The 16,223-nt window shown below is 44.6% G+C and overlaps 1 protein-coding gene across 1 annotated transcript; it reads left to right on the top strand.

Annotated features, from left to right (window-relative positions):
* Positions 1–206: 206 nt before the first annotated feature.
* Positions 207–15,893, top strand: LOC119397890 (beta-hexosaminidase subunit beta-like). The gene is made up of 7 exons (XM_037665209.2): positions 207–386; positions 3,396–3,476; positions 5,182–5,257; positions 7,023–7,179; positions 12,675–12,765; positions 14,251–14,355; positions 15,791–15,893. Exons 1-7 carry the CDS (start codon positions 214–216, stop codon positions 15,849–15,851), a joined length of 744 nt encoding a protein of 247 aa, XP_037521137.1. The 5' UTR covers positions 207–213; the 3' UTR covers positions 15,852–15,893.
* The last annotated feature ends 330 nt before the right edge of the window (positions 15,894–16,223 follow it).

The following is a 16,223-nucleotide window of genomic DNA, read 5'->3' as shown; positions in this document are numbered from 1 at the left end:
TTAATTACTGCAGTCAACTGTTTCTTTTATTCTGCAATAATTCGTTATGCGATAGTGTGAACGCATTCATTATGGTCGCAAGTAAAAGTGAACGATCTGTTCAAACATTCTACGACGTAGAACGATGTTTCCTCTTTATCGGCAATGTGCCGATAGTACGGCTTTTGTGGTGCCTTCCTTACGCCGCTCTGTGCACTATGTGGTGCAGACAGCATGGCATCAGTTGGGCGTAGCCATCCAGAACTGCTGTGCGGCAATTCTGGCTTCCTGGATCCGACCCACAAGGACGCTGTCAACCTCGTGCGCGTCCTCTACGCCGAGCTGGCTCGCCTCTTCCCCGACCAGCTTGTGCACCTCGGCGGACAGGACTTCTCGCCCTCATGCTGGTGAGTAGAAACTGATTAGCACAGTAAGCTGTCTTGTTGCCACCGAGTCATTGCACACAGCACCGAATTTACGCTCCGAAGAATAAGTATAGTAGACGAGATCAGTGATGACTACAACATGACATTTTTAACTGCGGAGCAGTTTGAGAGATCGCCCGGTCATCGTCTGATGTCTCCCATTGGCGAGGCATGAGACTAGCCAATGGGAGACTCGCAGTAAGATAACAGTGGCTAGCGTGGTCGCTGGTCGTAGATACTCTGATCTGCGAGGAAGCAAGTGGGATTTCATTCTTGCATCACCATACATTCCAGCGCTATTCAAATGCTTGTGTAAGTTCACGATTGTACTGAACAATGCGCGTTGTACATGCATTTTGAATAGAACACTTGGACACACTTCGGGTAAGGTATACCCGTGCCCATTCAGGCGCGACCTGTTCTTAGCGTTAACCATTCGTAAGGACTTTGGCACGGCGGTAAAACCCTGTCGGCATGACAAAGAAAAATAAGGACCCGTGTCAGTACTACGACACTGAACTTGGCTGATCTCTAAGCAAATGAGAATGCAAGAACAGAAATTCTGCAGCGCGAACATGTAGAAATGGAAGGTTGCTTAAATTTCGTGAGGGCCTTTCGCCGTAACCAAGCAATTTTAGCAGCATGGCAGCTATGACGTGAAATGATGGTTTGTGCTGTTTACGGAAAATCATCAGCTTCAAGTTTGGCTCCCTTACTGGGTGCATGCGTGGTACGATGTGTAGTCGAACGATGTACATGTCGATGTACATGTCGAACAAGGGGTTCAGGGGAAAATAAGTACGCCTTTCTTTCTTTTTTTTGGCTTAGAAAAAAAAAAAACGGGACAGCGGCAATTATGAAATGCTATTTTACCCGCAAAAATTATACACAAGCGAATGAGTGGTATTAAAAAAAAGAATCCTTCTTTTCAGAGAAAAAACATTTCTCTGTAGTTCGTTAAGAAGGAAAAGCTCGCTTTTTCATTTATTTGTGCTGATTTTGTCGTTACCACTTTTCTAAAGTGCCATGTGAACTTCGGACAAGTCACCCCTTTCGTAGTATAAAAATGCACTGCTACTACCTCTTCTGTGTGTGCGACTATCATTGTGCTTGCTGTTCTTGACTGTGTACATTTTGATGAATACTTCAGTCTGAGTAACATCTTTCTCGCCCAATCGTAAAACTGGGAAGACGCACGTGGCCATTGCAGAATTCAGTTTGGCAAAGTGCTTGATTGCTTATGAGACCACGTGAAAACGTAGTCTCATAAGATGAGTGTATGACGAATATATTTGACGGATCTTGACCTGAATTCATGCCGTGCATTTCATGCACGTCATCGTATACATGACAAGGTCTTGGTGCTGTCCTGCTCATTTCATCAACTTGATATACACCAAAGGCATGATGTGACATTAGTACATGACCAACGTGAAGTGTGGGTGATGGCATCAATATTATGTAATACATGTACTGTATGTGATGACACGAATAGCATGACATGCATGTCCTATACGTCATGGCGTACATTACAATGTACTAGAGCTGTGTCATGGTTGTCGTTTCATTACCTTGCTATACACAAAATGCGAATCTAATGAACTGCGTGTACTGACGAACATGAACGACAGGTGATGACATGAATGTTCGTGAGATGTCATCACCTCTCAAGCAACCGCCTCTATCCCCAAAAAGAGGGGCGGCTGCATACGTCACTGCAAACAGCACACACGCCCGCACGCGCCACATTGCTGCTACCCGCTTTCTGCCCTTAGAAATATGGCGACGCGGCGGCGTTATTTAAGGAGCACCAGGGCCACTCCAGAAGATTTATCGGGTGGGTGGAAAGTGACCCCCTATTAAGAATTGTTAATAACATTTGCAAAATTTAACCAGTTTTAATGAAGCAAAAAAAGCATTTTGTTAATTACAGTCAGGGAATTGTCATGCATTGCTGGAATTTTGCGTAAGCACCACCATTATTCAATGTTGCTTTGTAAACAATTGTAGATGTTTGCGACAGACTTCTGCAGATATTCCTCGGGTGCGTTTGCAAAAATTTGCCAATATCGATCCTCGAATCATCAGCACGCTTTCCGCGTTGCGCGATAACCTTCCACTCTAGCCCAGCCTCGGAGGAAGAAGTCGCTGGGCGTAAGAAATCCTTGGAGGCTATCTTAGGTGGCCAAGACGTCCCAGCCAGCCTCCTGGAAAATGTGTGCGGACTAACGTATGGAAGCACAACTTTTGTTGAGGTCATGTCTCTGATACCTCGAATCACGTAAACGAGATATACAGTAACTTATTTGACTAAAAGATACAAAATACTTCTTGTTTCATAAAAAATCGTTAAGTATTACAAAAGTTACAAACAATTCTTAATAAGAAGCTACTTTCCGCCCTCTCTGTAGTGTAATCTTCTGGCTTGAATTCTCTAATATTCGTTAAAATATTTGGAGCACATGGATATTCTCACAGGCCTACTGAATATCCCTTAAAATGTGTTACACGTAATGTTACCCAGCCGTTCTTTGATCATGGCAGTGGAGATACAGGTAATATGTTATAAATTTTGATTCAACAACAACGCCGGTCGATGCATCTTCGCAATCTGGCTTTGAGCCACCAAATCGAATTGCTGTTTATCAGCGCGAGTGGCAACGGCTCAATGGAGGAACCATAGCAGACGACTCGTTCGACTCCCACCTGCCGACATGATTGTGCCTGCGACGCTAGTTTCTTATCAGAGCGCTTTCACTGTCACTGGTGTTCCCTTTAGTAGTGATCGGCACTGTTCCTAGTATTTATCTGAAAATTAATGTTTTAAAACAGCACTGAAAAAAGCCTCGCACACGTAACGTGCACACCATCGGTTAGCAGGCTCGCATGGACGGTGGGCCCTGATCTCACCTTCGAAAATATTAGAAGAAATAGCGCGATTTCTTGTGTGCTCACCAAAGGAGATAACGCAGATGTTGTGACAATTCGCAGGAGCAACGATTCTGACATGCAGAGACGGATCGAGGAGTCCCGAGGGAGCGTGCAGGCGTATTCCACGCTCTTCTTCGATTCGTAAGTTTTTATTCTGTGGCTCACTCGTGGGTTCAGGTATTGTAATATACTTGACAGTAGACGCACACACTAAACGAGACTTCATTCGTGTTCCTTTAGAAAGGCATTACTGCCGTTGAAGTCAAAATCCAGCACGTTTATTTGTATGAAGAATAGAGCAACATCGCGGTCCGACGGAAAGCCTAGGGCGGTACGCCAGATGAGATCCTAACCCTAGCGGAGTGGGTACAGCTTTAGTAGTAGGCAGCATATTCAAGAAATTAGTTTTTCTTTTTTTCACAAGCGCCAGTAGTGCACAAGATATGCTCATTCTTTACATTTTTTTTTCGCAAATTAGAGACGTGCACGTTGACCCAAGCAAATTTATTTTAAAATTGTAGGTAACAGTAAATATTTTCCAATCGCGGGATATAAGCGAGTATTGACGTTCTTGCCAACCCGCCACGGTGGTCTCGCGGTTATGGTGCTCGAGTGCTGACCGGGATCAAATCGGGTCGCGGGATCGAATCCCGGCCGTGGCGACCACAATTTCGATGGAGGCGAAAATGCTTGAGGCGCGTGTACTTAGATTTAAGTGCACGTTAAAGAACCCCAGGCGGTCGAAATTTCCAAAGCCCTTCATTATGGCGTCCCTGATAATCATATCGTGGTTTTGCGACGTCAAATGCCAACATCTAAAGGGACCGACATTCGCGCAGAAGATGAAATGAGATAACCCCACTAACAGAAGGATTGTCTATTATATTGTCTAAAACGAACCCTATTTTTCTCATTCAACGCGGATTTATATTTTTATTTCTTCGCTCAAAATTATTTGTGGCGCCTCTGGTGGCAATATAGCGGACGTGCACATGTACCTATCACGTGGCCTTTTACTGGTGTACGCTATTAATTGTCTCTATATTAGCGCTGAAATACAGCATACTTTTTATTATGATCTCTTCTAACGTAAAACGTGCAGATATTTATTCGTTTGCACTGAGCAGAACAGTGGCACCGCCTTCGCTTGACGTATGGCCCGATGCTCATGAGCGGCAGCATGAACGTTGTTAGCTGAGGGACTAGCGGCACCTGCCGACGTGTTGGAAAAGTACGAAGAATGGCTCGCGGCCTCCAAGATTATCTCAATCGTGGAGGCAACGAGCGCCTAGCTCGCATGACGGTAAAGAGATCTCACGTGACGACGAGCGTTCGGAAAACTTATTCTACGTGGTTTTTACATTCCAAAACGGTCGAAATTGTCAATATGAAGGTGGTTAACCACGGTTTCACCAACTCCTGTGAATGCAAAACCTTGAGCATAATGCGACGAGGGCTATCGGCGTCGCTATCGCTTCACAGCGTTGCTGGAGGACATCTACGTACAGTTCAGGGGCTTTTCAGATCGAAAGATACTGCTAATAAAATAACCACGCGCTTTTGGGATTAACCGCTGCAGCTACAAACACTACCAAGTGCGTGTTTTCTATTGCGCCGTAAAAAAACTGGGTCGAGAAAAATGGGTTGTCGGTCCCTTTAAAAAACAAAAAGACGTTCTTGCCAGGGGGGTTTCTGTACCTTCTGAGCTAACAATAAAGTTTGTAGAGCGAAGCTGAATTTATAAGGTGCGTGGGGGCAGTGGTATCGCTGCGCAGTGTATGTAATGCACATTTTTGGAGTGACAGCTATCACTGTACCATGCTTACGGGAAACCATATCTCTGCAGATTATTCCTGATTCCTAATCGTTTGCACAAGGCCGCCGTGGTAGCAGACGAAATTATCGAGCGCTGGAACATTACGGTGAGTTGTCTCCGCCGACCTTTATTCATCGGAATGATAAGTGGTATCCGACGGAGCATGTTGAATATCACAGTTTAATAACACCGAATACATCATCAGCAAATATTTAGGCGGACCTTGAAAGCCTGACATACTGGTTCAGAACACGATGCAATAAACGCAACCTTTTCAGGTCCATCCTCAACTGGCCTCCTAAATAAACTCGAGTGCTTCCGAAGAAATTTGTATTCGCTATCCGAGCATGCTAAGGAAAAGGAAAACGGAAACAAAAGAGCATAAAAAGCGGGAGGCTGAAGATCGCGCAATTAGAGCTGACGGATGAGCACACTCTTCTAGCTTGTGTGGTCCCTAAGAATGTTATATTTTTCGGGATAAAACCAGAGCTAGATCACGCGGCTAAGGGGTAGTAGAAGCATTTTCTTCGAACCTGAGGACACAATAAATAGAGCCACGCTCTTAAGTGGTTATCCACTTGGTGACGTTCCAGTCCTCCCACGGGTACTAATAAATCCCTCTATATGCAGTGGGGAAGCACCAGCCTCTTGAGAATACGTTAAGGGATAAGATTGTGCACTTGCATGAAGCTGAAAATAGGCCACCGCACACATGAACGAAAAGCCCTACCGCAATGCCAGCGATACTGTAATATCACATCCCTTTGGTGAAAAGAAATATCTTGCTTTCTTTGTTATAAAGTATAAGTGATTCAGTGTATACTGCGTATTCTACTCTCAAAGAGCAGTAGCTGCTCCGGTATTCAGGTGGTTATGGACATGTAGTTGCGTGAAACTTAACATAAAGTGCACTGGTACTTTCTTGACGAGTAGCTCAAACTCAGGACAGCACTCCCATCTTACCTTTTCCCTTACATTAGTGCTGAACTCTAGCCTTGTTTCCTACGGTACTCTGCAGGGCTTCAGCAAATGGAGAATGTATTGTAAGCAATAAATACAAGCCGCCACCACGAGCGCAATTACTTTATTGACGGCGAACCTTTCAGTGCGCACTGTTTCGAAGTTCATGATGTCGCGCATCTACTTGTTCGGATTCTCTCCGTTTAACCAGCTGTGAAATATAGCGCTATCTCCCCAATAGGCTCAATCTAGTTGGCATGCCAACTCCCGAACACTGTGAAAATTTCTCTCTGAGGAAGACCTGTGGGTTTCCCTAAGGCGTCATGAAAAAAAACAGGTGGATACCCATTTTCGCTTTGGAGTTATGAAACCTGTCGACTGATTTTCCGTCCTTTTCATTTAGCTCGAATGTGAGCTTCACCGGTCTGCTCTTTAAGACGTTGACGAGGAATTCGTGCTCACACCATGTCCCCATAGTTTTATCATCACCACCGCTTGTCATTGGTTCTATATGCACTTATTTCACGTCACTCTCACGATTTTAATACCTATACGTTTTACCCGCATTTAGGGCGAGAAATTTTAGGCCCCTATACAGCCACTTAACCATTGTTCACATTCGTTATCATGTCCTGGCGCTTTTTGGCCATCAAATGGCCTTTTCGCCAATGAGCATCATATATCATCATCCTCTTTTATGCTACCTCCGCCTGCGTTCCTGTTCACTTGAAGCCGGTTGCTTTTCGTTATATCACTAGTTACGCGACTCTTCTTTCTTCGTTTCTTCCCCTTGAATATCGTCCTATAGTATCATTAGCATTGGTTTTTAGTCGCACAACTAACCGATTGTAAACCTGTGCTTACAGAGCTGATAATAAAGAATAGTTTAACCTGACGACGGTTGTGCGCAGGTGCCCCGAATCGTGCTCGTGGAAGTTCCGTCCTCTCGAGTGGCTGGTCGCATGGGTCCAGTGACGTCGGCTGGCCACCGAGCCCTGGCCTTCTGCGACGGACTGCTGGAGCACAACTGGACCCGCCTGTACACCTGCGATCCACTCGGGTTCGAAGGTGGGGCTCTCTGTCCGTAGATGAAGGCTGTCTATGGAAAAGAGCAGATGCGTTTATCCATTTTCATTCTTTGTGACGCCGCCGAGCAGGGGCGTAAGCCAAGGGAGCGGGGGTTCGGGGGGTTTAACCCCCCTCCCGAAAATTTTCAAATTTCCTTGGGTATATATACTCGCACACATACAAATGCACGCACGAACATACATGCATAAAGTATGGTTCAACCCCCCCTCCCCCCCCTCCCCAAAAAAATTTCTGGCTACGCCCCTGATGCCGAGGCAAGAAAATATATTCCTTAGACTCGAGTGGCGCTGCCTAACACTTGATGGGTTACACACACATAAATATAAACCGAGAAAAGTGAGCCATCGCCGTACACCAAAGGCCTGTTCAGGCGTTGTAGAGCATATATAACACGTTCATGGAGCGAATGCTTTTGCGTTCATGGCGTAGTGGTCAACGTATCCGGCCTGTGTGCTCGAGAGCCGTGAAATCTGACGTTCGATTCACCGGTCGGGCAGTTCAGCCAAAGTTCTTTTCTGAATTTCTCTCTCACCATCCGCGAACGCGTTTGCTGACTTGAGTTCCATGACGTAAAATGATACGGCTAAATTCTTGGTCGACCACGGCATAAAACACTTTCCTGTTAAAAGACGTCTAATTATGCAACATGGCGCACTCTTTCGACGAGCAAATATGTAGATGCATATACTGTACTGTACTCTGAAGTAAGCAGAGCGACGACAACATGATTTAAACATTCTGTTCGGCTGTCATGAGATGGTGGTGCTGTATTCGTAATGAAAATGAGGCACTTGTTGGGCACTTGACCTTAGTGTACTCATGATGTAATGCGTCCATATAGCTGGAATCTCATCGCCTGCGGAAGGAGGACGCGTACACAGCGACAAAGGGGACCGAAGCTCTTTGCCTCTGGTCAGACCGAGTTGACAAAACATGCGCGTTAGATCTACGCGTAACTCGCACGACTAACGGACCAGCAGCATAGTGGCCGCCATGGTGACATGACGGACCAGAGTTAACGTCCTATTGGCAGCCTTTTTGTCTCACCGAGAGGTATGCTAATTTGGTGTTACTTTAGCCTGCACTCTTAAATTCCACCCACTTCTTCACAAAAGCAACCTTTAGGGCGTATTTCACGAAAACGAAGCGCGAAAGGGCTTCAAGGATAGAGGCATAAAGTGGGGTAACTGCAGCCAAGATGCCAGGCTCTACAATGGAGCTCGTCTGCTTCAAGATGTTTCTTTAGATGAAGTTAACAGTTATAACTGGAAGTCAATCAGGTGTCGTATTCGAAGCTTCAACCATAATCATAGAGCTCCGGCTAGATCTCTTGCGGGAATGCAGCTACGCAAAAATGTGCCATTGGCACGCTCGCGAGTTCTTTTGCACCGAATGTCATCAATAGCGTTTCCCACGCAGGGAAATAAATGAGAACTTGTGCTCGCTCATGGAGTATCACGCTTTATATAGACTAAAAAGTTTGCATAGTTTCATTCAGGAAAAGCTACAAAAATTCAAATTTCGCGTTTTCTGTCACATGCGCGGCTAAGTTCACATTCACGCGCGTACGCACAAATAATACATTCTTTTAAAAAGCACAGATACGAAAGACTGCCTACGAGTTAGAGATTGCAACTGTAACTGTTTTCGACATTTTACCTTTATACGTAAATATAACGATTAACTGTAACATCAGAAAAATCAATCGGAGTAAGAAACACAAAGAAATCGGTCATGCTACAGCAACCAAAGCTTCTCATATCAATTGCAATCGTGGCAAATTTTGGCGGTTTTTCAGATACAAACATGCTCAGACCGAATTTATTATTGTACGTGCAACTGCAAAAGTGAACGGACTTTTATCGATTAACGAGCGCCTGCTCGTTAATCAGTGTTTATGAGCAAGCAGTAGTCTTAAATTTGCCCCTATCAAACTAGCCCCACAATAAATTGGTGTGCTGCGAGTAATGTCTAAAACGAAATCTCTACTTGAGTAGTGCCTCAGAAGTTCAACTCACTCTCGATGTTTTCGTTGCACCATTTTGGAACGGCAACGAAGGCGGAGGTTGGCCTACAAACGCCATAATCAAAGAAAAAGGAGGGGCGTATAGTTGCCTATGGGACTCAACTTTGTTGCTAGTAGTATTCGTCACGTGGATTAATGACACAAACGATACAAGTGGAAAATTTTTAAGGGCTCGTTTTTCTTTGTTATACACAATATTATTGAGCACTAACAGACAATAATGCCAAGCAAAGTGTAGGGGTCCCTGCCCGGTCCCTGCCCGCGGCAAGCTATCTTTTCGTCCACTTTTCTTTCTTCACATTAACATTACATTTACTACTAATAACGTCCCCTATAAAAAGTGCTCAATCATATTTTGTATAACAAAGAAAAACGAGCCCTTAAAAAATTTTCCACTTCTTTCCTTCATTCATAGCGAGGGTCTCGTTCTGGCAGACTTGACGCTTTCAGGTAGTATGCGAGGGATTATTGGTCAGCTGCCAACTCGTAAGAAGTTCACGTGCTACGTGACGCCAACAGGCTGAAAAAAAGAGTGTGCCACACTCGCCGCCATGGCTGCGATCGGCGCTGACTAACACTCCTACGTTAAAATACACATATATACCTCATAACGTGGACGGGGGGATGGCCGCCGTGGTAGCTCAGTTGGTAGAGCATCGGGCGCGTTATTCGAAGGTCGCAGGTTCCGTCCCTGCCCGCGGCAAGCTATCTTTTCGTCCACTTTTCTTTCTTCACATTTACGTTACATTTACTACCAATAACGTCCCCTATACTTTCCTTGGCATTATTGTCTGTTAGTGCTCAATAATAAATGATGGCAGCGTCTCGTGCGCCGCGCGGTGCAGGAGCCGATCCCACACAGAACTGGCTCCTGCACCGCACGGAAGTGACGTCACCTCGTTAAAGTTATCTTAAAACAACTCAAATAGACAGAGTATTACTTCATAATGTGTTAAACCTACAAAAATATTGAAGAAAACGTGTTTGACGACTTATTTATTGTACATTTGTTAATTAACGGCATATCGCAACCACTTTAAATCCAGGGGGCGCTGCGAAAGGTAACATGGTAACAGACGAGAAAATCGATGTGCGGCGGAGTTAGCCCTGGTTAGCCACCATGGCGGAGTCGCAGAGCTTGATGATGTGCGGATTGTTGTGTTGCTGTTGGAAGTACTGCATTTTCTAGTTTGCGATGCAACAACGTGGTGTCCTCGAGGGTGAAAGTGTCCTTGCAACCGAGTACCTCATTTTGCTTGTCGCGAAGGGTAAGGTTGACGATGAAATAAATATTGTTGCACAGTTCGTGTGAACTTACGGACGCACAAGAAATCCCAGTGCGTCTGCGAAGTGTTTTTACTAAGCCTGTGATCTCCGATGGCCAGTGCTCCTGCACTGCAGTTTTTTCGCAAAGTGCGAACACGTAGCGGCCGTTCATCCGTTGCTAGGTAAATCATGCTGTGCTGTCACCGGCCGTGTTATTCAGCAAGGCAGACGAACTGTGCGGCACTGTTTTGTAGGCAGGTGGGCTAACGCAGTCGGCTGTTGCCATTGGGCATCGTTTATCAAGTGCTGATCGCCTAGAGTACAGTGTAGCCTAGAGCAACACGGCGACACTTCAGTATTTTGAAGCGACTAAGTCGGCCGATTACTTCGTGAGGCGTTGACGGTGCCAACCGTCAACGCCTCACGACGGTGTGTTGACGCACCATTGTGAGGCGGTGCGTCAACGTTGACGGTACACTGAGCTACTACGGTACACTGAGCTACTACTACTACTGACGGTGCGTTGACGTTGACGGTACACTGAGCGACATAAGATTTCGTGTTGCATATTCGGCGTGGCTACAAGAGGCGAAGAGAAACAGTGACTGCTAGCTGCTAAAAAAATGATGGCAGGAAACTTGTACATCATTATTTGTTATGGTTATCATCTACCAGTCATGTCTTGTATTCGGGACACACACGCAATGCGATAGCGCCAGCCGGAGCAATATTCTAGCGCTACAGTGACGCCGGCCGAAAACACAGATTTGCCCAGCGATATTCAAAGCATGCTGAAGTTCGACTGTGCCGAAAGCCACGCTTTACGCAGTTCGCGGTTCTTTTCATCGCGATATAGTACGTCACCATGAGCCGTTCGCGAAATCTAGGCGCCCAGTGACTCAGTTTTGAGACCACGTCCTGTCATCGGAGCCTTGATAAGCCGTGCAAATCAACATTCCTGACGCGGATGCCGGAGAAACCGATGCAGCCAGCTGCATCTGATCATCAAACAACCAATATCAAAGCGCCTGTAAACAGGACCACCAGCAGCGCAGTAGCAGCAAGTCCGGCTGACGGGAGGCCGATGGTGAGGCATACTGGCATACTCGCCTGCCGAAGTAGCGATTCAAGACGACAGAGACAGACTCATCACGTACCACGACATACTGGCACACTATAAGCAGCAACGAGAAGAATACCCACCACCACACAAACAACTAGACAGATCTCAGGAAACAGATTGGAGAAGATTGCAAACCAGAACTTTCCCAAATCCAGTACACCTAAAGAGAGTAAATTCCAGACAATACCCAGAAGCGAGCTGTATGCTCTGCAAGCACGAACACGCAGATATGGCACATATCTTATGGAAATGCACACGGATCAGCACAATATACAAAGATGACAACATAGGACCGGACCTTCTCGAGGAGCGATGGCTAAGCGCTCTGACTAGCTCAGAACTACAAGAACAACTGTGGGCAATCCAGCGGGCCCGGGCAGCGGTGGAAAGGCTATGCCTCACCGCACATAATGCCCGGGTGGCCTGAGCCCGGGCCGGCAACCTTGAAGGTGTTTTTTTTTTCTTAATAAAGTTTTTTCCGTCCGTCCGTCCGTCCGACTCGGCGAATTCACGGCATATTCAAACGGCGCGCCTAACCGGAAAACGCATGACGACACTTCCGTGCGGTGCAGGAGTCGTTTCTGTGTGGGAGCGGCTCGTGCACCGCGCGGCGCAGCAGTCTCTGCCATAAATGATACAACAGTGTGCTCAAGAGGCATTTCTTGTTAAACCAATTTTGTTTGAGTATGCACGCATAAGTGGATTTGATGGGATCGAGATTTTTAAGTTAAATATGGGAATGTATATAAAAGGAGTTGAAAAGTAACTCGAGGCAGGCAGGATTACATTAGCCCACCTGCAGAATGTTATTCCCCACTTTCACTTTCTATACCTTATTTTTGGTACATTTCAAATGAACACAACTGGTTTCCCCCATGCATCCTCAGGCTTCACTGTATGTGACTAAATTTCTTATGGTCACAGTTTGAAAATGCATATCTTGTAAGATCTAGTTGCCTCGTGTAATCGCTGTCTCCGAGTTATCAAAGCTATTTCTTGACCATCGTCATGGCTACGGTGTGTTCTGTTCGCCACATCGTGCGAAAACTTGTATTTCAGGAACTGAGACTCAGAAGAGGCGGGTACTAGGTGGCGGCACAGGACCAACGGGACAATACATAGACGGCACCAACATCATTAGCAGAACTTGGTAAGAGAGCATATAGGTGCCGCAAACGTATTTTATATTTCAAGAGAAATATTAGAACTACATTGATGCATTTTTCATTCCGGTTTCTCATTAAGTGAAAGGTGGACATCACGCAAATTATATGCTTTCATGTGCTAAAATGATAAGAGGCATCTGATAGTAACATTCACACAAGCAAGATGAAAATACAGTAAAACAAGACAGCGCTCAGTATACACCGGTTAAGAAAGCGTGACGCTAATCTGCGGATTTGAGCAGGTTCTATGGTGTGAAACCTTAATGTGTAATGAGTCATGGGTTTAAATATGGATAAGCTGTGGTTAGACGAGCTAAAGAAACAGCATAGAATATATTTTGATAGTTCTGAACAATAACAGCAGCAAGAACAGCAACAACAACAAAAAGGAAACAACACCGCGAAATCAAAGTATGCCTTTAACTGAACTGTCTTCGTGTGTTCACTAATACTTAAGCGACAAGAGAACTATTTCCAGCATTCTCCTTTCAAATATTATGTCGATCGTTTAGCAAAAAATCACAGGTCTGTGTCTTTGATCCACGTTCGCTCATAAATTATAACGAAAGGGAATATATGCGTTGTTTCGTGCCATTTTTTTTTCAGTGGTCTTTTCAGAACCTTCGAAAGCCGAAAGCCTTCAGATATCTGCAAAATGTCTTGCTACAAAGCGTAGACAGTTTTAGTGGCCTAATAATGAGTTAGTAATAAAAAAAAAGACTATTACGAGAATGAATTATATACATTCTCTGGTGGAGTGAAAAACTTGATACTCTTAAATCCAAATATCCCGACAAATGGAAATAAAATTGACTCAGGATTGCTAAGAACGCTCATATTGTTTGTCCAAAACAAACGCACTTACTTCAAGTCGGCTTGTTGCAAAGCGAAACATTTTAAATGTAGTGAGTCGTGCAAGAAGGGTTTTCTTTAATTACACCTTCTATTTTTCTGTAAAAATTCCTGAAAATCCGAAAAGTTAAAATAAAATGACTTAAACGTAACCTTCAAGCTTGAAATTCCGCAACTGAGCTACGAAAAACGTCACAATGTGCTGAACACCATCAAGAGTACAAAGGGGTCAAGATTGACGTGTCACACGATCCTCCAAAACATGCGGCTAATTCTTCAGCAACACGATTGCAAAACACTTCGCAACAATTAAGGACGTGTAAATTCGTACGTCAATCTTGCAATTTCAGATCCTCAAATCGATAGAGTTTATAAGTCTTCGGTATCAGTTTCCTTATGCGCAAAGTTACACATTTTTATACGTCATCTTTTGCCGTCGGAATTCGGTTTTAAGTGCAAAAGCTTTTATCCTTATCCTTCATCAAAGCATTTTTTTTTTCACAGGCGTCTGAATAGAGGATTCCTAGTTTACCACTGCCGAAAGCTTTCTGTTGAAATGTGCAGAATTTTGTACTGACGTGCACCAGTCCCATTAATGCAATCTAAACATTGTCCAGGCCATGGGCGTCAGCCGTGGCCGAGGCACTCTGGAGCCCCCGTAAACACACGGATTTGCTAGGCGTCGAAAGAAGGTTGGAGCAAATGCGTTGCCTTATGCTCAAGTAAGTAGACGCCGTGTCTTGCGCAAACGATGCAGATTCTATTGGAAACGAAAATTGTAGGTATGCGGGAAACATCTAATGTTTGCATACGGCAACTATTGTCACAATGCGGAGCAAAAAGGTCTGACAAAGGTCTAGATGAAGCACTAAAAATTAACGGGCACCACGCGACGCATCGCCGTGTAAACATTTTTGCATACACGTCCATGGTTCTCCTGAAAAAAAAGAAAGCGTGAAGCGCTGTGTTAAGTGTACTATACATTTTTTTTTGCAAAATGCCGACGCCGTTTGACATATATTGGCGAGTAAATGTTTAATATATTGTTGAGTATAAGCAGGCCAATAATAATTTTCTATGTAAAATTTGCTCCCGGGACTTCTGTAAATCTAACGACGATGTGGAAAAAGTAACCTGAATGACGAGAACCAGCAAAACATACCAACACGACGACATTCATAATTTGCACACAAACATTTTGGGGTCACGACGTTTTACAGAGGGTAGTGGGCGGGAGTGGGACCAAAGAGAAACTCGGTGAACAGATACGCTAGAATAAATAACTGTTTAAACAGACCCTATGTGAAACACGAAGTCAGTTTAAACTGATAATTTTGAACATCTCTATTATCACTAATTGCGCCAGCATAAGTTCATCATTATAAGAAAAATAGATGCCGTTAGCTTTGTTAATGGAATCTATTTTGCTAAACTGTATAACAAGTAACGCGTAGAATCCACATTTTAACGTTGTGTTTCGTCACGCTGCCGAAGCGGTTCTCAGAGGATACGTAGATACAAGCGCGTAGTTGAAATCAGCTTCACCAGGTGCCGCAACGATCCCAGCTGCTCTCAAGAAAACCGTCTACTCTTTCAATGAACCAGAATCATAGATTTCGTACCTGCTTTGTTTTTGGAAGACTGTTTCTGAATATTCAGGAAACCGAAAGTAAATGCTTTACCGGAAGTGCTTGGAGGAGAAACAAGGGTGTCACTCGGTGCTCGTGCCAGGAAGAAACCGGAATTCTCTAGAATCCCAGTATTCCGTATTGTGAAGCCTGAAAAGCTAAGACTATGTGGCGTCATTCTGTATTATGCGCTGCTTGCAACGTTTCCTAACGCCTAATAGGTACTGGACTGAAAGATATTGGATGATGATGAAATGAACTTTATTTCGTCCTGGAGAACCCCGATCACACAACCCCCAGAACTGCACTTTTCGAAGCTTCTGAATGTCTTCATCACAAACATTTTAAAAACCTCGGAGTCCTTGAAGTGCGGTAATCTAGACCACTAGTAACTGATTTGATCAGCAGCTGACGTTTGCAAGAGAAGTCTGCCTCCAGGGCGAGTGAGTTGAATGTGGTAGAGCAGAAAAAGGAGAGCGGCAACCATTGGTTCACGCAGTTATTAATTCCATCTCTTTCTGCTTTTCAGGAGAGGATTCGCTGCGCAACCTGTAGGGCCCGGGTATTGCCCATGCGACCTTCTCTACTGAGAAGAAGAAAATACCAGTGTAAAATGAACTACTTTGAAGAAATAAATTATTCGGCTTCTACCTATGTGTTCTTTTGTTTCGTTGGTGGTTACATCGCGCGTTGAGCAATTAAAATGCGCGCGAGAAGCACAACCAATTAAAAATGCACTAAAAATAAGTATAAATTATAGCATAAAGACTCGCACAATGGCTCGCCTTAAGATAGCTCTCCCGGATTTCGGTCGTCGATTTGGTGGTGACAATGATGATGATGATGATGGCAATAATAGGAATTAATTTCTGATCTCATGGTGCGTGCCCCGCTGATTGGTATATGCCATTAATAGGGCGAGAGAAGTTATATCATCACGACTGAACAAGTTTAGAAGGATA

This window comes from Rhipicephalus sanguineus, chromosome 6 (assembly GCF_013339695.2).
Source record: "Rhipicephalus sanguineus isolate Rsan-2018 chromosome 6, BIME_Rsan_1.4, whole genome shotgun sequence".
Lineage (NCBI taxonomy): Eukaryota > Metazoa > Arthropoda > Arachnida > Ixodida > Ixodidae > Rhipicephalus > Rhipicephalus sanguineus.
This window is presented reverse-complemented; position numbering and strand designations above follow the sequence as displayed.